This window comes from Eubalaena glacialis, chromosome X (assembly GCF_028564815.1).
Source record: "Eubalaena glacialis isolate mEubGla1 chromosome X, mEubGla1.1.hap2.+ XY, whole genome shotgun sequence".
Lineage (NCBI taxonomy): Eukaryota > Metazoa > Chordata > Mammalia > Artiodactyla > Balaenidae > Eubalaena > Eubalaena glacialis.
In genome coordinates this window covers 13,254,699-13,277,616 of record NC_083736.1, presented here as the reverse complement: position 1 = coordinate 13,277,616, position 22,918 = coordinate 13,254,699, and the positions used below count along the sequence as shown (strand labels likewise).

At 40.8% G+C, this 22,918-nt stretch overlaps 1 protein-coding gene and 1 long non-coding RNA gene across 4 annotated transcripts in view; one reads left to right on the top strand and one right to left on the bottom strand.

Moving 5' to 3' along the window:
- The first annotated feature begins 74 nt into the window (after positions 1–74).
- The window catches only part of LOC133081575 (uncharacterized), a 47,538-nt gene continuing 24,694 nt past the window's right edge, over positions 75–22,918 (top strand). For both annotated transcript variants that reach the window (XR_009698867.1, XR_009698866.1), the window contains exons 1-2: positions 75–125; positions 3,458–3,515. This is a non-coding gene — a long non-coding RNA (uncharacterized LOC133081575). The remainder of the gene's footprint in view (positions 126–3,457; positions 3,516–22,918) is intronic.
- The window catches only part of CA5B (carbonic anhydrase 5B), a 35,969-nt gene continuing 20,071 nt past the window's right edge, over positions 7,021–22,918 (bottom strand). The window contains exons 3-8 of one of the 2 annotated variants that reach the window (XM_061177781.1): positions 22,443–22,640; positions 15,756–15,874; positions 14,315–14,410; positions 13,707–13,769; positions 12,493–12,648; positions 7,021–7,214 (exon numbers count right to left, since the gene is read on the bottom strand). In XM_061177781.1, coding sequence (XP_061033764.1) covers positions 7,035–7,214; positions 12,493–12,648; positions 13,707–13,769; positions 14,315–14,410; positions 15,756–15,874; positions 22,443–22,640 — 812 coding nt within the window. In that variant the 3' untranslated portion in view covers positions 7,021–7,034. The remainder of the gene's footprint in view (positions 7,215–12,492; positions 12,649–13,706; positions 13,770–14,314; positions 14,411–15,755; positions 15,875–22,442; positions 22,641–22,918) is intronic. The other variant, XM_061177782.1, reaches the window with a different exon arrangement.

Below are 22,918 nucleotides of genomic sequence, written 5' to 3'. Positions count from 1 at the left end.
CGGCCGGAAGGGGCGGGCTTGAGGGCGTGCGCAGCCGCGCGCGGTCGCAGTCGCTGCGCGGCCTCTCGGGCTAGAGGGGCGGGAGCATGTCTCCCTCCTGGCTGACCAAAGACGGACGACGGGAGGTAGGTAGCTCGTCTTCCAAAATCCTGCACAAGTAAATGTCTCCTTCTCGAAAAATCCTCTGGGGCTCCTAACCCGTCTTGTAAGTAATTCTTCCCTCCTAGCGCTTCCCCAGTGCGTTAGCACTCCCTCTCCCCGCCTCATTGTGAGGTGTCTTGTGGCCAAGAAGTTAAAGTCACACCTCCCCTTTTCTCCTCGTCCATTCACAAAGCCTCATCTCATACAAGCTGCTCGCCTTGCTTTCCAGTCCGAGGCTCTGCCTCCTTCCATGGTTCCACCTATCAACGCCTCAGACAAAGCTCCATACGCCGCCCCCTTCCATTCACACCTGCCGGCTCTATAGGCGAAATTAACTACCGAGGCTGCAAAGGTGCAACCTCTACTCCCAAGGAATTTACAATCTAGAGGCAGAGAAGGACCAATTCATAGATTAGATAATATGGTACAGGCAACTAAGATTACTTAACATAGTCCGCCTGGAGATTCAGGGAGAGCTTTCTGATGCCTGAGTTGTTTTGAAGGCAGACGACCTTTACTCAGGTGGAGAGGGTGGTAATGGAATTGCAGGTAAACCAGCATAAGCAAAGGCCCTAAGAGGTGAAACAAGGTGGGATCTGCCAGAACCGCGAGAATTTTGGCCACCGAATATAAAGGGCAATTTGAAAGTTTCAAGGAATACAGCGGTATCCCTTGAATACCGCTGGGGCTAGGTTGTGGAGGAGGGCCATTCTAAGAAGCCTTAACTATGCTCTGTAGGGAACAGAGAACCGTTGCAAGATTTTAAGTTGAGGCTTGTTGTGATCATATTTGTGTTTTAGGTAAATTACTCTGGTTTGCAATATAAAGGGTACAGCCGGAATAACGCAATCTAGGTGAGAGGTGACAAGGAATTAAACTGGGGCAACTAGAGTAAGGGACTGAGAAAGCAAAATAAACCCTGCTAATAATTAGACTGTGATTTACACATACAAGGCCAGGGACAAGACCAAGAAAAAAGTGTTTCTCCCAAGGACACGTTGCGACTGCAAAAAGATTAACAACCCCCATCATTTGATAATTGGATAACTTTCCTGTCTTACCTATTTCCCTCTCTCCTCCAAATCAAAATTACTGAGATACCCAATTACTAAGCTGCCTGTTTCCCTAGTCCCTCCTTGAAATCATTCAGCAGAAGCCCAAACTCTTCATAAACTGCCCTACTCCCTCTTACAAAGACACTTGCAGTAACAAGCCTCCAAGTGGACCTTGTCCAGCTCAGTGCATCGGTAATTAGGGACATAGACTTTGGAGTTGGATGGACTGGGAAACTCAAGCCTTGGCTCTCTGATCTTGAGTAAATTCCTAATTTTTTTTTTTTTTTCTGGCCGAGTCCTAACCACTGGACTGCCAGGGAACTCCCAGTTCCTAATGTTTAGTCTTCAGTTTTCTCATCTGTAAAAATCAAGGGAATGCTATATGTTGGCATAGTGCCTGGCAATAGTTAGTGTCCCCAAAACTTCATCTGTTATTAACGGCAGCAGCAGCGTGAAAACTTCCCAACCCGCTCAAGAGTGGGTTAGGTACTTGTCCTGCGGGTGCTCCCAGCACAAGTATTTCACCTTTTATAACACCTGTCACACTATACTGTACTTTGTTGCCTTCATAAGACTGCATCTGGCACTAAATCTTAAACTTCTTGAAGGTGGAGACTTGGCAGTTATGGCCTCTAACTAGAGAATGCCCTGGGTGGCACAAAATATAGCTGTGCAAATCTCCAATTTTGCTGGTTCCTGTGACCAGGACTTATGCTGAGAATTGCTGCCATTCTGAAAGCATCAGTGTTTGGGTTGCTGTAACATTTCTTATGAATCAGACCAGACTTTCATGTCAGAATAACTAAGAATGTCTTCTAGGAAGATACTTCTAATTAAAAAAGGATACAGATTTCGATTTTATTCTGATTTAGAAATGAATGCAAATCTCCTTTTATAGGAGTTAGATGTTTATCTTCAACAGTTAACCGCTGCATTCATTTTCATGAATAAGCTTAAATTGCTCAAGTTAATTTCATTACAGAAGTTACTCTAAAAGCCAATTCCATTTCCAAACTACAGTTACCATCATTTGAATTCGATAAATCATAAGATAAAAATAAGGTATGTAAAAATGTAATGCAAAGATACATTCTACTATGATATTCTGTTAAATAGAACAAATTTACCTTTATTCTGCAATGTAACATGTATTTTCTATTTTTCTTGGTGCCTGAAATACAACATCTACTTATTCTCAAATATGTATGTTTTGGTTTATCCCCTCTCTATGGGAAAAGGCCTAAACTTTTCTCTTATTTTGTCAGTAGAAAATAGCTGATTGTTCTTAAAAAGTTAAAGAAAATATTTTACTCATATAAATGATGTAATAGATAATGCTATTACTAAATATGAGGGTTTTGTTTTGTTTTTTTTTCTGGCCGCAGCATGCTGGATCTTAGTTCTCGGACCAGGGATCAAACCCGTGTCCCCTGCAGTGGGAGTGCGGAGTCTTAACCACTGGACCACCAGGGAAGTCCCTAAATATGAGTGTTAGTTATTGTAAAGTGACCAAAGAATGATCCATAAATGTATTTTTCATTTATTGCAAGCATAAAGGGAGAGCAAGAAATGTCTACTTTCTGAATGCCAGGTTGGAACTCTTTCAATTAATTTGTTTTTTTTCTTGCTCTAGTAGGACAGTGGTACTAGGACTCACTGAATGGTCAATGCAGAAATTCTCAGGAAAGAACATTTCATTTCTCACCTACCATTAATTTCAGTATTAATTACCAAATTTATTCAAGGACATACAGTGGGGTCTCAAGTCCTCTCCAACACTCATTGCTATGCCAAAGGCTTTATATATTTTCTAGATTACAGTTATCACTTAAAATAGCAAGATAAGATACTTATAAATGCATAGTAATATGAAAATGCATACAAATCTATATTTGTGCAACTGATTAAAAGTTTTCTTTGGAGCAGGGAACTATCCAGTGGTAGTTATTCTTTATTCAGTTCTTTATTCAATCAATTCTTATTCAGTTATTAGTGAATAAAGTTATTCTACATTCAGTTAATATTCTTATTGATTCTTTTGTCTAGTGATAAGCTCAAAGCAACACAACTGCTGGAATGGTGGCAGAGTTGATATCCCCACCTAGAACCCAAACCAAAGTACCATTTTCGAAGAGTAGGTTGAATTTGATAAGCAGGGATCAAATTGTACACAGGGACAAGTGTCTTAGTCTGTCTGGGCTGCCATAACAATATACCATAGACTGGATGGCTTATAAATAACAGGAATTTATTTCTCACAGTTCTAGAGGCTGGGAAGTCCACGATCAAGGTGCTGGCAGATGGCAGATTCAGTGTCTGGTGAGTACTTCCTTACCGATTCATAGATGCCCATCTTCTCTCTGTGTCCTCACATGGTGGAAGGGCTGAGAGAGCTCTGTGTGGTCTCTTTTATAAGGGCACTAACCCCATCATGAGGGCCCCAACCTCATGACCTAGTCACATCCCAAAGGCCCCACCTTCTAATACCATCACATTGGGGGTTACATTTCAACACAGGAACTTTGGGGGGATACAAACATTCAGTTCCTAACAACAAGAATGCATTACTATTTACATGTAAAGTAGCCAGTATTGTTAATATGTACTAATTACATGGTAAAATTGAGCTTATTTGCTTAATTGAACTGTATCCATTTTGATCAATAAAATTTTGGATAAAAGAACTTGAAGTTGAATTAAAAAGACAATAAAACATTAAGTAGAAAAGGTGTCAAAAGTTGAGTCTTCTAGTGAACAGAAAAATACCTAAAGTGATTACAATACTGTATTTTTGCTAATATTGTGCCAAAAGAATGTGTCCCCCCAGTGAGCAAGGGAAAGACATCTTCCTAAACTTTTTTGAGGTGGATGCCTGGTTTTAGAATAGCCAACCTCACCCTAACCCATGTAGCCCTGGGAAAGGAGAAAGGGGCTAGAAGCTTGCCCTACTGGTGATGTCAGCAGATTGTGCACTGGTTCCATAGAAATTGGTGAGCTGAGGAGCAGTGGGTGGATCTTGCCAGTCCTGCCTCTCTAGTAAATCCCTCATGAGTTTTCCAGTCACTTTCTGATCTCATGTTGTCTCGCTAATTGTATAGACACCTTACATGCTCAAAAAAACTAATAGGAAGAAAAAGTCATTAAACAAATATTAATATTGTAAAGAAAGGGTTTTATTATATTATTTAATGAAGATAAGCAGCAATTTTAGTACAGAATTCTTTCTCAAGCCCTTTGACAGCCCTCAAGCCCATTTTCGCCCTTCATGTCTAGGAAGGCACAAGTAAAACACTTTTTGGAGGCAGGAAAGACATGAAAAGTTTCCCCTGAGGGTGTATCAGTAGCCAGGGAATTTACATCACGCCCTTGGGGGTCATCTGACTAAGGCATGGAAGAAACCACATCCCCAAGGCAGTTTCCATAACCTCTGCAGAGGAGGTGACCAAGAATTTGTCATGCAAAGCAGGACATGGTTGAGAGTGAAAGAGGGTGCTGTTAATAACTATACCAGAACACCAGATGTAAGTTGATCAGGGGTGGCCAACAGGGACACACCCTATGAATACATCCTTTGTATCTCTGAGAGAGAAGGGCAAGTCAGGCATTCTGTGAGTCAATTTGGAAGACTCCCTGCAATTGAATTTTGCATTAAGAATTTGCAAGAGACCTAGCAGGGAAGCCTGTGTGCCCTGAAAAATGCGTATCTTGTGTGTTTACCTTTAAAAGATAACTATGGTTTAAAAGATAAAATATATAAAGTTAACATAACTTTTTCCCCATATTAATCTTTTAAAGAATTTTATTCATTTCCTAGAGCATATATGCTTCCCTTTTCCAGAGAAGGCATGCACTCTAGAAGCAATGCCTTTACCCCCTTCCTTTTTTAAGAGCAGAGATATGCCCCCAAACTTACACATACAACTCCAACCCTATTTTTTTCCCTACTGAATTTATTAGTTATTTTTAATTGTGGTAAAATACACATTAAAATAAAATTTACCATCTTAACCTTTTTCAGTGTATAGTTCAGTAGTGTTAAGTATATTCATCCAACCTTATCTTGCAGATCGGATGACTAGCATACTAATGAAAGAAATATACTAGTAAATGCAGTATTGAATTTGAACACAGGCATCGGCAATTAAAAACATTCCACGTATTTACAAGCAAGGGCAACAGTGGCATGGATTCCTCAGAATATGTAGAATTATCTAGGTTTTAGCCTATTTGACAGGTTTCTCTCCCTATTATTATAGCCAAAGTCTTCTAAATGTTTATTTATTTATTTTATTATTTATTTATTTTATTTTGGCTGCACCAGGTCTTAGTTGTGGCATGCGGCTTCTTAGTTGCGGCATGCGAACTCTTAGTTGTGGCATGCATGTGGGATCTAGTTCCATGAGCAGGGATCAAACCCGGGTGCCCTGCATTGGGAGCGTGGAGTCTTACCCACTGGACCACGAGGGAAATCCCTGCAAAAGTCTTCTAAACCACTGTATAAATTAGGAGATTTATGTTGATCACCTGCCTTGCACAGAACCTCAACTAATGAAATAAAGTTCAGATAGTTTTAAAGGGAAGTCAAGATAGTTCTGTCACTGTGGAAAATATTATTGTATTCTATGAAACAATGTACAAACAATTCAGAATAATACTATAAACCATAGACTATTATATTACTGGCCTTTTGAAAAGTATTTCTGTAAATGGATCATGAAAGAATTTTAAGTTCTAGGCACTTAAAGCTTTTTCTTTAAAATATTCTGCATATGCTTTCTATATGATCAAGCCTTTAAGTAAAACATCTGACTTTCAGAAATGCAAAAGGATTTCTGGATATAAGTAAACCCTTGTGTTTTTAGGATTACAAAATATTTTTTATTTTTTTAAAAATAAATTTATTTTATTTTTGTTTATTTTTGGCTGCGTTGGGTCTTTGTTGCTGCGCGCGGGTTTTCTCTAGTTGCAGCGAGCGGGGGCCACTCTTCGTTGCGGTCCGCGGGCTTCTCATTGCGGTGTCTTCTCTTGTTGCGGAGCACGGGCTGTAGGCGGGCAGGCTTCAGTAGTTGTGGCATGCAGGCTCGGTAGCTGTGGCTCACGGGCTCTAGAGCGCAGGCTCAGTAGTTGTGGCGCACAGGCTTAGTTGCTCCGCAGCATGTGGGATCTTCCCGGACCAGGTCTCGAACCCGTGTCCCCTGCCTTGGCAGGCGGATTCTTAACCACTGCGCCGCCAAGGAAGCTCACAAAATATTTTTTCTGTATTATAAATAGATAGTAAGTAATCATATCCTGTGCTAGTAATGACAAGTGAAAATCGAGGCAAATATACCCATTGAGAAGGCCTTATAAAAGAATACACATTCATGTTTTAAAATAAAATACACCTAAAACCATAGCCAATGCTCAGCCAAGAAGTACCAATCTGGGTCCTGTGGCTGTTTCTGAAAAGCCTGCATTCGGGATGGTCAGTGTCTGTGCCTTACCAGTTGTTAAATATTTTGATTATCATCCCTACTTATAACTCTGTAGAACCACCAATTGATAAACATATCAATAAAAAGACAGCTCAAAAATGTCACACATAAAAAGACATTACAATTACCAGCAGGTTGCTATAAGAGAAATTTGTGTCTCTTGCTGGTACTTCAGTGATAAACATCATTATCAATAAAAGTAAGAATTTGTTTACCAAAGAGCTTCCCTCAAAGACTAAGGAGCGCTGCCATACCAAGAAAGGCACATCCATAATTATTAAATGCAGGCATTTAGAAGAGTCTAGTTAGCAATTTTTAAAGAACTAGTATATATTTAAGCAAGATACCACCTAGATAATGGCGTCTAAGGGGGTACTTGGCTGGTAGACGACTTGGGTTTTGCTTGTATGTTCAGCACATAGTCATGAGGGAAGGATGAGCGGACAGTGCGGTTCATTAGGGGCTGAAGGGGGCGGAAGTTGTCCACCATCCTTTTCTCTTTCTCCCCCTCAGAAGTTAAGAGCAGGGTCCGAAATTGCTCAAGCTAGAAACAGAAACAGGAAGCATAAATAATTTCAATAGAAAAACAGCTTTACTTCATGAATAAATTACTTTCATTTTTACTACCCTGAAACATTCGTCTAAAATTGGATACAGAAGGAGAATTTACTTCTGGGCAGGAATCCCTTCACTGCTGGGCAGGGAATAAAATGTTGTGTGAGGAGAGTAGCAGGAGGTGGTGAAGCCAGCGGGGCACTTGGGATCCAAAGACTGGCGGTCAAAGGCCCTGTCCCCCACGTATTAGCCATGTACCAAGTCCAAGTTACTTCATCTTTGGTTCTCAGAAACCTCATCTTTAAATGGGCAAAATAGCCAGGCTACAGGATAATTAAAAAAAGGCTTGATGCATATAGTAACAGTGCCAAAAATGTTTTGTTTTTTCAAAATTTAACTGAATCCTTAACATAAACAACGTAGTCTTGATTGCTTACCGCACCTGGGCATTGCGGACAAGGCAATGCAGGTGGAGGTCTTAACAGGCAGTGGGATGCCTCCTGCCAGCACTGTCCAATAGAACTCTCCACGGTGAAGGAAAGGTCCTATGCAGTGTTGATTACAGTAGCCACAAGCCACATATGGCTGGCTGCTGAGCGCTTGAAATGTGGCCATTGTGACCAAGAACTAAATTTTGAATTTAGTTTCAATTTAAATGTATTTATACTTAAATGCCCACACGTGTCTTGTGGCTAAGGTACTGAACAGTGCAGCTCAGTATAAAAGGAGTGATCCCAAATCAAGGGCTTGTTTTCCAGTGTGGCAATAGTATCAATCAGTAGCCCCTTGGCTTTCTGAGCAACCATGTTATAGAACACTTGACTTCAAGCCAGCTGGAAAAGCTCTTCGTAGCATTTTTCCTCACTCAATCAGGCACACTGTAGCTACGGAGAGGACAGCCTAGGGCACAGCAGGCAAGCATGGGAAGATTTGTTTGGATTAAAGACTTCAGGCCAAGTAGACCAGGGACAAGCACCAAACACAGTGACCGTACTTGCAAATCACACATATACCCTCATTAATTAGGAACATGTCTGAGTAGTTTATTTTTATTTGGCTAATTGCAAAAGATTAGAAATAGCCCAAGTATCAATAATACATTTCATTGGAGCTATAAAATGGGCTAGTATATAGCCATTAAAAATGATATTGAAGATAATGTTTATTATGTTGTTCCACACGTTACCGAGTGAAAAGAGCAACAAAATGGCATGTACAGAATGATTCCATTTAGTTCAAAAAATTATATATATTTATATAGATGAAAGAACAGAAGGATTTATGTGTATCTGTATAAGTAAAAGACCAGAAGGATTTATCCAAACAATGATTAACACTTAGTGGTAAGATTGTAGGTAACTAGGATTATTGATGACAACTAACATTTTTTTTTTTTTTTTTTTTTTGGGGGGAATTCTTTTTTATTTTAGACACCAATTGTACTTGAACATTTGTTATTTTATTTTATTTTATTTTATTTATTTATTTATTTTTGGCTGTGTTGGGTCTTCGTTTCTGTGCGAGGGCTTTCTCTAGTTGCGGCAAGTGGGGGCCACTCTTCATCGCGGTGCGCGGGCCTCTCACTATTGCGGCCTCTCTTTTTGTGGAGCACAGGCTCCAGACGCGCAGGCTCAGTAGTTGTGGCTCACGGGCCTAGTTGCTCCGCGGCATGTGGGATCTTCCCAGACCAGGGCTCGAACCCGTGTCCCTGCATTAGCAGGCAGATTCTCAACCACTGCGCCACCAGGGAAGCCCTAACATTTTTTTCTTACTGAATTTTCTGTGTTGAAATTTCATTTGAAAAGTCCTCACATGGGCCGCTGACCCTCTGATTTATTTATTTAATTTATTTATTTTTCAGTGTTATATCAATTTTTAAATATGAAGGATAGTAGCAGAATAAATGTATAGGCCACCAAGCCCAGGCTTATGAGCAAACTCTGTATTCTGTCATTTGTTTATGGTGGTTTTCATGACACAGAATTTTTTTAAAAATTATATAGTCTACCTTACCAGTTGCTATCTCTGTCACTTCTGGTTTTGATATATGGTTAGAAAAGCTTCCTGCATTTGGACGTATGAAAAGATTTTCCTATGCTTATCCTAGTACTTTTATGGCAGTATTTTTAACATTTAATATGTCTGGAATATATTCTTATGTAAGGTTTGAATGGTCAATCCAACTTTTCACCCCCAAATGTCTGCTCGATTGTCCCCATCGCTCTTACTGAATAATCTCATCTTTCCCCCTCACTGGGCTGAGATGCAACCTTTATCATAAACTAAATTCTCATATGTACTTGGACATATTTCTGAATCTACAGTTTTCATCCTATGATTGATCTCTTTATTTGTGTACCAGTACAGCACTATTTAACTATTGAGGCTTTATAACTTGGTCGATTTAATCATCTTTCATTTTCTCTTTCACAATTTTCCCTGGCTCTTTATTTATACTTTTCTTTTTCCACATGAGGTTAGAAGTAGCATATGTATTTTAAAATCCTATTGGTGTGGGCTTCCCTGGTGGTGCAGTGGTTAAGAATCCGCCTGCCAATGCAGGGGACACAGGTTCAAGCCCTGGTCTCGGAAGATCCCACATGCCACGGAGCAACTAAGCCCGTGCGCCACAACTACTGAGCCTGTGCTCTAGAGCCCGCAAGCCACAACTACTGAGCCCGCGTGCCACAACTACTGAGCCCGCGTGCCACAACTACTGAAGCCCACGTGCCTAGAGCCCATGCTCTGCAACAAGAGAAGCCACCGCAAGGAGAAGCCCACACACCACAACGAAGAGTAGCCCCCACTCGCCACAACTAGAGAAAGCCTGCACACAGCAATGAAGACCCAACGCAGCCAAAAATAAAAAAAAATTTTTTTAAATAAATTTATATTAAAAAAATCCTATTGGTATATTTATTGGGACTACATCAAATTTATGAAGAATAAACAGTTCATGGCCAATAACAACTTAAGGAGAATTGACATCAAAGGTGTCTATGATGTCTTCCTATTCAATAACATGGAATGAATTTTATCAATTCAAGTCTTTTGTGTCCTTCAGAAATGTTTTAAGTTTTCTTGTTAAGCTGATTCCAAGGTATTTTGTATTTTTTTTCCATTATAAATAGCATTCTTTCTTCCATTATATCTTTTTTAAAAATTTATTTATTTTATTTATTTATTATTTTTGGCTGCATTGGGTCTTTGTTGCTGCGCGTGGGCTTTCTCTAGCTGCGGCGAGCGGGGGCTACTCTTTGTTGCGGTGCGCAGGCTTCTCACTGCAGTGGCTTCTCTTGTTGCGGAGCACGGGCTCTAGGCACGCGGGCTTCAGTAGTTGTGGCACGTGGGCTCAGTAGTTGTGGCTCGTGGGCTCTAGAGAGCAGGCTCAGTAGTTGTGGCACATGGGCTTAGTGGCTCCGCGGCATGTGGGATCTTCCCGGCCCAGGGCTCAAACCCGTGTCCCCTGCATTGGCAGGCGGATTCTTAACCACTGCGCCACCAGGGAAGCCCTCCATTATATCTTTTAACTGATTGTGATTTATACATGTCCAGTGTACTGATTTCTAGAAATTAATATTGTACTCCACTAATTACTGAATTATCTTTGCAGTAGTTCTTTTTATTGTTTCTCTAATTTATTTTTTCTTTTCTGGTCTAATTATATTGACTACTTCCAAAATATATCTTCAGTTAAAATTTAACATAGTAATACTCTTTTCCGTATTAAGCATACTATATACTTTAGAACTGAGATCAATCTCTTTTATCAAGTTAGGGAAGTCTCCATACATTCCTATTTTACTGAAAATTTTTTAAAAAACTGAATGTTGAATTTTGCTAGTGCTTTTTAAGAATCTATGGAAATGATTATTTTTTAAATATATTTAGATTCACTGATATGATGAATTAATATCATTCGTAATATTGAATCATCCTTGCATTACTGGAATAACTACTACTTGGACAAAATATGTATTTCTTTTTTTTTTAATTTATTATTTATTTTTGGCTGCGCTGGGTCTTAGTTGTGGCATGCGGGATCTTTTTTTTCAGTTGCGGCATGTGGACTCTTAGTTGCAGCATGTGAACTCTTAGTTGTGGCATGCAGGATCTAGTTCCCTGACCAGGGATTGAACCCGGGCCCCCTGCATTGGGAGTGCGGAGTCGTACCACTGGACCACCAGGGAAGTCCCTTTTTTTTTTTTTAAATTGGCGTATAGTTGCCTTACACTGCTGTGTCAGTTTCTGCTATACAGCAACGTGAATCAGCCATATGTGTACATATATCCCCTCTTTTTTGGATTTCCTTCCCATTTAGGTCACCACAGAGCACTAAGTAGAGTTCCCTATGCTATACAATAGGTTCTCACAAAGTATATATTTCTTTTAACGTACTGCTGGCTTCTGTTTCTAAAATATTATTTTAGCTTTTTTTTTTGGCCATGCCGTGCAGCATTCGGGATCTTAGTTCCCCGACCAGAGATCGAATCCGTGCCCCCTGCATTGGGAGTGTGGAGTCTTAACCACTGGACTGCCAGGGAAGTCCCTATTTTAGCTTTTTAAAAAATATATCCTTCAGACATACCAGTCTGTAGATTTTTTTTTTTTTTTGGTCTGATCTTTGGTGGGTGTTGGTGTCAGTTATCCTGGCTTCATAAAAAAGGTTCTGGAACCTTTTGTTCTTGTGAAAATGCTTTGTGATTAATTAAAATCCCATAAAGCAAGCAGAAGCAAATATTATTGCAGTTCAGTTATGTTATGAATTAAATAGAATTTGTGTATTAACATAGTAATCACCACTTAGTTGCTAAGGAAAAAATAGACTCCAGGGTCAAAACAACTGACTTAAAATTTCTGGACAGACATTGTTGGGTTCTGCTTTTATTCTGAGATTCCATAGCAAAATTCCCTTAAAGATTTTAAAGGGTTTGAGCACATCCATTTTCAGCCTTCATTCTTCCTTTTAAAAGGGTCTTGTTTATATAGAGATTCATATTTATATATAAAATATACAATGTATAAAACATATGTCATTGTCAAATATGGAAGTAAAAAGCTTATGTTTCCTAAGTTTTACCTCTTCTCTCTAGTTAATTTGAAGCATTTCCTAATTCACATCCAAATTAACACAAGATGTTAGCACATTTTAATAAAAATGTATGAGCATTACAAGATGTTAAAAACTGATGCCAAAGTTTGAGCCCAGCCTTGTTTTAAAGGGGCAGACTAGAATTTCCTTACATAGAAATGTGGAAAGAACGTACCTGATCATGATCAACCTCTATGGGCTGCTTCTTAATGATCCAAGTGACAGACTCGGAGAGTGGCGGGGTAGTCAGGGACCCTGAGTAGGTCCAGTAATCTGGGCAGGTAGGCATCAGACAGGAAGGGTCGAATGACCCAAATTCCAGAAGCATGTCCTGGCCAAGAGAAGGGGTCATCGAGTTATCATTTTATGGTGAAAACCACTCAGGAATCAGATGATGTGGTGACGATTCTAGGGGAGTCTGAGGACCAGCAGCGGTCCAGATGAGCTCCAGGTATCTCTGGGCACCTTAGGACAGAATCATACCCATGCTTTGTTCCTGCGATTAACCATGTATTTCTGATAGTCCTCAGTGGGAACACAGCAAAAACCATTTTCTCCCTGCGTTCTAGTGAGCTTATAGCAGGTGGTCTCCTCTGAACTCTTTGGGAGGCATTAGGTGGTAGCTGGTGCATAAACAAGGAGGCTTTTCCTTTTCAAGAGAGACTAATAGAATTCACCTTTCTAAAATGCAGTGCAAATTAGGAGGAGACAGGATCCTGGACAGAGAGAGGGACAGAGGGGAACAGGGAGGGAGAGACAGGAAAGGAGATGGGGGTGGGGTGGGGGTGGGGGAGGGAGGAGGAAAAGGAGGGAGATGGAGAGGGAGGGCAGGGTGGAGACAGAGGCAGGGAGGGGAGGGAAGACAGACTTCCAGAGAGCAGCCCCTCTGGGATTCTGAATATTGAACAATTAACCTTGACGGCTGGAAAGAGGTATCCACCCTGAAGGATGTGGGTAATTGTTCTGTAAAGCTGGACAAGCCAAGTTTCTGTCAGACTTTTCTGTGCTCCCTGCCTATGGGAGGGTAGCTAGAGCCCAGAAGGCTGCCCTGAGTGTTTGCACAAGGACTGAGAAGGAGCAGGGGTCGGGAGCAGAGGAGGGGACTCGTTATGTTCCTGAGTCCCTGAGTGCTCAGTGGCATGGCAGCCAAACCAGAGCAGTCCGTGCCCAACAACAGAATCACTTCTGTCCCCTGCAGGGTATCCCAGGGCCAGGGGCTCTCAGCACAAGCATCATAAATGACAAGTTGTCTTAAAGGGCAGCTTTCAAAGAGAACCTTAAATACACTGAGGCGAATTACCTTTTCCCAATTCACAGTGCCTTGTTAGTGTCTCCGCTCTGAGATTGAGACATAAACTATATTTCAAGTGATTTAGGAAAAAAAATTACCTTGTGCTTAATTGATGGCAAAATATCCACCAATTTCTGTAGCTCTTTATGATACTTGCCTAGCTAAAGAAGCAATGAGAAAATATTAACAACAATTGACATCTCACTTTTGAAACTGCAACAGAATGAATTAAAATTAACCACCTGGTGATTATATAAAAACAAACCAACCACACTACTTAAGCTACAATTAAACTGGTAATTTAGAATGTTTTAAGCATCACTGAATTCAATTAGACACACAACAAATGAGCAGGCTGTTTGCTGACAGGGTCAGCGTGCCTGCAGGTGAAGGTGTCCTGCTCCATTTAAGCATCAGTTCTTCAATTAATATTTAATTAAAATTAAAAATTGTTCCACAAAGTAGCGACATTTCTTTTCTTTTCTTTTCTTTGTTTTTAGGAGCCACATTTCAAGTGCTCAGTTGCCACATGTGGCTTGTGACTGCTCTGTTGGACTGTGCATTTCTATACCATTTGAAATATACTCATAACAATCTTGTATTTTAAACATTGTCTCAATATTCTTAGAACTTAAAATTGCAGTGTTGTATCTTTCCATCCTAGGATACAACACATCACTTAAAGCTAGTAAGATTTTTTTTTTACCTTTAAAAATACTCCTATCACAGCCAAACCATTTTCTTCCAGTGCTGCATCCTCAAAGTTTTCAAATTTGACTGCATTCCAATGCACCAAGTGCAGCTGAAACACCATTAAAAGATGGTTTTACACATGACCATGTAGGATTGCTCCAAAACAGACAGCCTTATTCACATATGATATTTTACTGTGCTTCCTCACCAAAAATAAAGCCACTGAGAAAAGCATATGACAGTCTGGTGCAAAATGAGATAGAATTAAAGAACAGGAAGAAATATATGCAGGAGCAGTAATTAATGCTACTTTGGAATAGAGGGATTTATTTGGGGGAGAAAATTTTATATACATATATATGTGTATATCTCCAAGTGAATAACATTTCAGTGAGGAAGCAACATTTGTCCATTCCCATCCTGATTTGCCTGAAACACTCATATCCAAAATCCATTTGCATCTAAAGGAGAGATGCTTATATTGAGAGAAATAGATTCTCCCTATGCGAACTAGGAGTTGAAGACAAATTTGTTCAAGGGATAACCACTTAAAATGTGTTTCTTTTTAAGGTAACATTTAAAACTAAATTAGGGGGAAAGTTGTGAAGAAAAAATTCTATTTCCTTTGGCTCCTTTTATTTCCCTCCAAATCATTCCTTGTCCATCATTCACGAATCCTCACCTAGCCTCCCAAGTAACACCCTGAAGGTCATGTTTAACTTCTGCCTCTCCTCTCCTGAAGAGGACCCTGCCTCCAGGTCCTGTTGCTTTTATTTCCAAAATGCTTGTCAAAACTGCTTGTTAGGGACTTCCCTGGTGGCACAGTGGTTAAGAATCCGCCTACCAATGCAGGGGACACGGGTTCGAGCCCTGGTCCGGGAAGATCCCACATGCCGCGGAGCAACTAAGCCCGTGTGCCACAACTACTGAGCCCGTGTGCCACAACTACTGAAGCCCGCTTGCCTAGAGCCCGTGCTCCGCAACAAGAGAAGCCACCGCAATGAGAAGCCCGTGCGCAGCAACGAAGACCCAACGCAGCAAAAAATAAGTTAATTAATTAAAAAAAAAATGCTTGTTAAATCGTGCTCTTTTTCTCTATTTCTATTGCCACCGCTTTCATTTAGGCTCCTACCATTTCTCACTTGGGTTCATTTGGCCTGGTGGCCCTGCACTGTTGCCTGGGTTATTTCTTTAGGCTATCATTTGAGCCTAGCTTAGAATTCTGGAAGAATTCTGCTTCAGGATCTTAAGGTTGATTTCTGCTATATTATTTGAAATGAGGGCAGTTATCATTTTTACATGTATAAACTGGGAATAATCAAATATGCCCCCAAGAGAGCTACTTAGCATTTATAGGAATTACCTGATTCTTCCCGATGATTTCTTAGAACTAGAAACTCAGAACTATCCCCTATTCTCCACTGTTGTCACTGTTCCCAAACTTCTCAACTTACCTCTGCTGGGTAACATTTGCTGTCCACGGTATGCTCGGAGCCCCAGGCATCAACGGCCCCCCAGTGAAAATGGAACTGCTTTAATCGGTAGTTGTGTTCCAGGGGTCCTCCCTTGATCACTGAAATGGCACATCCAACAATTCAGGGGACAGTTTTTCATGTCGTGGAGGAATGTGGGGGAAAGGTGGAATCTGTGGATGGACCTCTATATGAACTGTCTTAAATGGAGCACACTGTATCATATACCAGTGTTTATAAACTTGATTTCCACACAGTTAATACATGTGTAAGGGCGAGACCTGCACTCTGAATGGCACCAAGATTTAACTACACTCCAAGCTGCATACAATTGTTAAAGGCCAATTCTTGCCCTTAGTTTTATGTTCTATATTTACTGTGCCCAGTGTTTTTTATGCACAATAAAATGCAAATTTCTCTCAGCATATTTATCTAACCCAATCTCATAAAACTGAAATATGGGTACAAAAGATACTCTCTTTTTTATGCACCGATACTTTGCTTTTCAATTTTTGAAGATACTAGCGTTTCTTTTCCTTACATTGAAATGGAAAAGGAAATATGCAAGTCAAAAATTATCACCCATCTCCCTTTAGACAAAGTGAACAATGTGAGTCACCCACACACTTTACCACTGGTCTCTGCTGTGCTGAATAATAAATACCTTTTGTTTAGACTAGAGTTTTCTGGAACTAGTGAAATCAATACATGACAGGGGAAATACTCAGATACGAGTTTTGAAAGTCACCCTTCCTCAGGCTTTGGGTTGTGCTAATTTTTTTTTTTTTGCTTGAATTTGTTAAAGCATGTTGGTTCCTCATTTCTGCCGTCTGATCAGACCCTGGCGATGTCTGTCCATGGTTAAACCATACAACAGCACGAAAACCTTCCATCTCATCTGTCTTAATGATTTTAGAGATTATTGCCTCATTAGTTGAATTTTATGTACGCAAATGATTGAGTACAGTCATCCTGAGGTCCAAATACACCGGATATGTCATGCAGTGGTCTACTGTATATCTTACCAGCTTTCATAAATATTTTACATCATTTCCTTTTTTGAAAAAAGAAGTTTTGTAAGAGGTGAGCAAAGATACCAATGACTACTTTTCTTTGAGGGGCAAGGGAAGTGCAGAGAATAATACCACATGATTCACTAAATTAATAGGAGGATGGTACGAAAGTGTAGTGAAATAAACATAAAATATCTTCCAAAAAATTCTTGTTTTTCTATGCCAGCTCCATATTGTGAGCATGACTTTGGCAAATGTTCAATATAATCTGTTGGAATGAAATTGAAGTTCTGGTCCCAAGTTAAGTGACCAGGGCAGAGGAGAGGGCCAGCATTTCCCTCCTATCCCCAGAAAAACACTGGCAACATTTCCTGGACACTTAGTGTGCGTCTCCTCCAAAGATGATGAGCAAAGCCGAGAGGAGATGTCACCTCTGGGTGGCTGCAAGGGTGGGGGGCAGAACTGGTCTTCAGGTGTGTTTTGATTCACCCACACAATACTAAACACATTTTTCAATTCATTGCCAACATTTAAAGCTGGCTGATTTCACATAAAAATCCACATTTCCAACTTAATGAGACGCCCTGCCCATGTTGAGCACAGGCCTCCACCAGGTGATAAGAGGCTGGATGGGAGAAATGGCTGCCCCTTTAGATGGTCCCGCCAGTTCTTCACAGTGGCTACCACTGCCATTTCTCTTAGACGCTCCCAGCCTGGCCTATTCTCATTACTTCTCCAGTACTGTAGGTACATCTGCGTCTGTGACCCCTGGGAGAGATGTTAGATACCAGGCATCTGACTTGGGCTCTTGCTAGCTAGAAAAATCATCACATCTCTATATGTGCTGGGCACTATACCTATATGAATTGTATGGGGGAGAGGGGAGACAGGGAGGTAGTCTCCTGTATGATGTGGTTAAGAGCATGCATTTTGCAGGAAAAGGACTTCAGTTCGAATTAACTGGCTTTGTGTCATTAGTCAGGAGTGTTGGCAGTTTCTAAGATGACTCCCAGTGATCCCCAGTCTCCTGGTATTCACACCCTTGTGTAATCCCCTGCCCTGAGTGTGAACTGGACCTTGTGACTTGCATCTAAGGGCAAAAGTGATGGGATGTCACCTTTAAGATTAGGTTACAAGAACACACCACTTTCCATCTTGCTTGCCCTCTCTGACTCTTCTTGCTTACTTGCTCTCATGAAGCCAGTGGCCATGTTGTGAGCTGCCCTCTGGAGAGGCCCACTTGGCAAGGAAATGAGGGTGGCCCCTGGTCAACAGCGAGCAAGGAACTGAGGCCCTGGGAGAAACTGAACCTGCCAACAGCCACTTGAGTGAGTTTAGAAGAGGATCCTTTGCCAGAGGAGCCTTGAGATAAGACCCCAACCACAGCTGACACCTTGATCACAGCCCAATGAGAGACCCAGAGGAAGAGGACCCAGCTAAGCTGTGCCCAGATTCCGAGTCTCTGAGGGTGGTCTGCAGAACTCTGTGAATCGGCTCTTGCCTATCTCAGGACTTCCTTGTCTGCCACTTCCTTCATGCACTTTACACAGAGTAACACCTAATACGAGCATCACACTGCCTCACACCTTCACCTCCACACGGAGCACCCAGGTGTCACCTCCATCAGGAAGCCTTCTCCCACTAGATCCCACTTCTCTCACAGCACTTAGCCCTCTTCATTAGCATCATCTTTTCCAGGGTCTGCCTCCCCACCACACTATAAGCTCCTTAAAGGCAGGGACCATCCCTTCCTCCTCTTTCCCATCCAGATACTAACCAGACCCGACCCTACTTAGCTTCTGAGATCAGACGAGATCGGGCATGTTCAGGGTGGTATGGCCATAGACCCTTCTTCCTCTTTCTATTCTGAACACCGGGCATAGTGCCTGGCATTTAGTGGATCCTCCTTGAAACCAGGAACTAAAGAAATGCACTGTAAACTGTCTGTTGGGTTTGTTAATTGAAACACAATGGTAAATTCACCAAGAGCGAGGAAGAGGGTGGGATCAGGCAGGGCAGGTGCATGGATGAGGGGCGGAAGTACAGTTGGCAAGAAACAGGGCATAGAAGGGAGACAGTGAATTAGAAAGCAGATCAGTCATAAGCTATATCAAATAAATATATGCTTATTTATTTGAGGTCACTGATATTTTGTTCTTTCTGTGCTTTAGGATGAGAAAAGCTTGGGAAAAATTAGATAACAAATATAAAACACCTAGCATAGAGTCAGACTTCTAGTAAGCGATCTATGTAATGTTCACTCTCTTCTGTTGCCTTGAATGTGGAGGCGAAGGAGCTAGCAGAGAAAGGGCTGATGAAGGGAAAGGTAGTACTCAGGAACCATGCAAATAAAAGCAAATGCAGGAAATGGGTGGGAAACTCGGGGTGATGGAAAAGTTCTAAAATTGGATTGTAGCGATAGTTGCACCACACTGTAAATTTACTAAAAATCATTACATTGTTCTTTTTCAAAAAAAGTAAATGTAGGACCAAAAATAGGGAAGCAGAACTTAAAATATTTATGAGGGCATTCTTACTAGGGTCAGAGGTGATGCCCTTTAAAAGTATAAAGTAAGTGGAACAAGGTGGGGGGCAGGACGCACCCTTAGGAGAACAGCGGGACTCTTCTCTTTAATGCCTAGTGACATTGTCGATGAGATTGATTTCAGAGGAGGTGATAACTTACAGGGATCATCCATAGAACTCAGCCCAAGCATAATTTAGTGCCCTTCCTCACAATATTTTGTATCCCTCACATGCACTCATTAAAATCAATAACTGTGTCCTATTCAGGGAGCCAAATGACAAAACAGTACCCAGCAGAGGGCAGTGGTATGAGATGCTCACACCCCTTCTCTTATTATCCTCTCCTTTTCTGTAAAGTGGGTTGTGATGGCCCCTCTTTCATTCCTGATTTTAGTAATTTGCGTCTTCTCTCTCTTTTTTTCTGTTGGTCCACCTAGCTAAAGGTTTGTCCATTTTATTGATCCTTCCCAAGAACCAACTTTTGATTTCATTGATTTCTGCTCTGTAATCCAAATAGGCATTTTCATCTATAAATTTCCCTCTAGACACTGCTTTAACTGCATCCCATAAGGTTTGGTATGTTTTGTTTTTGTCACATACTTTCCCCAGCCCCTTTCCTTGTATGCTTTATCCCCAGGTCTTTGTAAAGCACAGTGTAGCATCATTTCCTACTTTTTTTGAAATTTAGAGACATTGATATTTATTAGACCCTTTCTTTTCTAGAATTAGAATTGTTTCTTGCCTTTCTTCATTACTAGGATGTACTTCTTTTCCTTTTTCTTTATTTTTTTATGTTCATTTACTCTTTCTTCCTCTTTGAATGCTATTGATTATTTTGCAACAGCATGGAGAAATAGCAGTGAAGAATAAGCAGGAAATAGGAGGCAGTCACTGAAACGTGGAAGAAGAGAGAGAGAGAGAAAGTTAGGTACTTATTAAAGATTAATGGTATCCTAAAATAATTATTAAAGCATAATGAAAAAGGGCTGTTTATTTGGTCCTTCCTGACAAAATAAGTGGAGAATTAGCAACATCTGTACAATTTTTCTTGCATATTTTGTAAAAATAGTGTGACCGACTCATCTATGGAAGGTAAGATCAAGGAATGATTTAGTTAGCTGTGTTTGGAGGTAGCTAAAGAACAATTATGAGGAAAATGTTGGTCACTCATTTTCCAAATGAGATTGCCCAGGCAAATGGGTGGATAAGAATTCTTGAATCTATTATTCAAAAGAAAAAAAAATGACTAAGAAATAAAACAAAAAGCTATTTGCCTTGAATGATCTTGGGGATTAACTCACTTGGTTAAGAAACCCATTAAATAACTTGCCAAGATTTGCAACTCGATTAAAATATTGGCAACAGATAGTCCCTAGTCTGTCAAAGAAATTAGAAGGCTGACCATTATTTAGGATCCTCAGAAGAAAGGAAAAAATGTTGCCAGGGACCTAGATGGGACTGAGACTCATTAATCAAGAGGACTGCTGCGCATGCAGAGTAAACGAATGAGAGTTGGTGTTCTAATAGACTGGGTCTGCCCGTTCTTCTAGTTCTGGCAGGAGTAATGGTAGAGCTCAAAAGGGAGATGAGTAGAGCTCACCATAGTGCAAGATGGCCATCTGGAAAACAGGAATTTAGCTTGCTGTTTGGAAGATTTCTGGAATCCTTATACACAATGTAAATAGATACTAATGAATCTGGGAGGAAAAAGTAATTTCTTTTTAGTTTGAGAAATGAAAGTAAGATGTTCGGGGTTTGGGGGGCATGTCATACCATGGAGGAGAAAGAGGAAGATGGGGGATATAGAGAAACCTAAGCCCTTAAGGACAGACTTGAACACTTCCTGAATCACAGCAGAGAGGTGTGTCAGAGGGCAGAGAACCAGAGAGAGAGGAATCCCATTGGAGGAGCAGTCTGTTTGCAGTTGGGCCAGAGGGCCATACCTAAGTATCAGAGCATCACTAGAAAAATGCAAAGAAAACCAAGATACAGTTGAGAATCCTAGACCCAGGATAAATACAGGAGTGAACACTTCTATTTATACTTTAAGATACACTTTTAACTTCATTCATTAACACTTTCATGGATGCATTTCTTCAACTTCATGAGAGGAATTCAAGTTTCTCAATCTCATCTCTGTTGATATTTGAAGCTGGATAACTCTACGTGAATGCTGTCCATTGTATTGTAGGATCTTTAGCAGAGTTCCTGGTCTCGACCAATGAGATGCCAGTAGCACCACCACCCCCCAGTGTGACAACCAAAAAGGCCTATAGATGCTGCCAAGTTTCCCCAGTCCCTGGGGAGGGAGGGGTAGCAAAATTGCCACTGATTGAGAACCATTCCTTAAGATACATTATTTCAAATAACAATTACTTCAGATAAATTAGGACAATTTGATACTATCAAATTCGGTTTGGAAAAAAAAAAGAAACCCGCATAGAATTAATCACATTCTGTTTTCAATAGACACTAAAAGTTTCAGGTAAACTTTGAAATCATTAGATTAGTTTATATCTGGGTAGGCTAAAACAAAGATACAAAAGCAATATAATATTTGAATTTAAAAATCTCTTTTAAATTGTGTTTCTTTTAAACTAGGTAACATTGTTTAACAAAATTAACAGAACATGAGTTTCCATTTTTCTTACATACCACTGGTCTTAACTAGTTAAGTCTATAACCTCATGCACACATTAGTATGCTTTTTGCCCCATTTCAAAGGTATTGTAATCTCATCAGTTAAATCTGATTAAATACTATTACTATCTAAATAAAAGTGTCTTGTAAAGTCAGCAAGCAGAGAAAATTAGTACATATGCAATACACATATGCAAAAGAAACTTCTAGCAGAGCTTTAATTTCATAGCCTATCTTTATATCACTTATAGACTCTATATAGAGAGATATATATGTTCACTAATAAAAAATACTACCTATACTGGAAGAAAACGTTCAAAAAAACCAGAAGGGACTTTTTCCATACATTATAAAAGTCAGTCCAGTGAGTCCCATGCCACTGCTAACAAAAGAGGTCCCCGCTCCCACGGAGGCCTTGCGATGTGGCCTGTGCTGACATGAAACTGTCCCTTTAACTCCAGATGAGACCACAGACACGTCTGGCTCTCACCTGACTTATCTGCAGAGTCTTCAAATTCCACGAGGAAAGAGTACCCATTATTCCAGACGTGGAGGCAGGTGGTCGGGTCGTAAGAGATGGTGAGCGGTTTTAAGCCAGGATCGTAGACACTGTCCCTCCACCGGATGTTGATGGGCGACTGGCGCTCAGCCCCCGGGACCAGGTCCACGCTCTCCCAGAGAGAGTGCACTAGGAGAAAGCACATCGGGGGCTGTCCTCGAGATGACACTAGCTGGAATCCCACTGGGGGGATGATATGGTCCCATGTAAGGGTGTATGCTGAGTTCACCTCTTATGTGAGCCAGCTGTGAGGATTAGGCAGCCATCCTGCAAAGCCTGGGTAGAATGTGAGCATTGCTAAGGTCCCTGGAGTCCTGTCACATGAATAGCTATGACACTGTGTATTAAGGTGTACACGCACACTCTGTCCCACACAGGTGCTGATGACATCACTGACGGTGACTTTT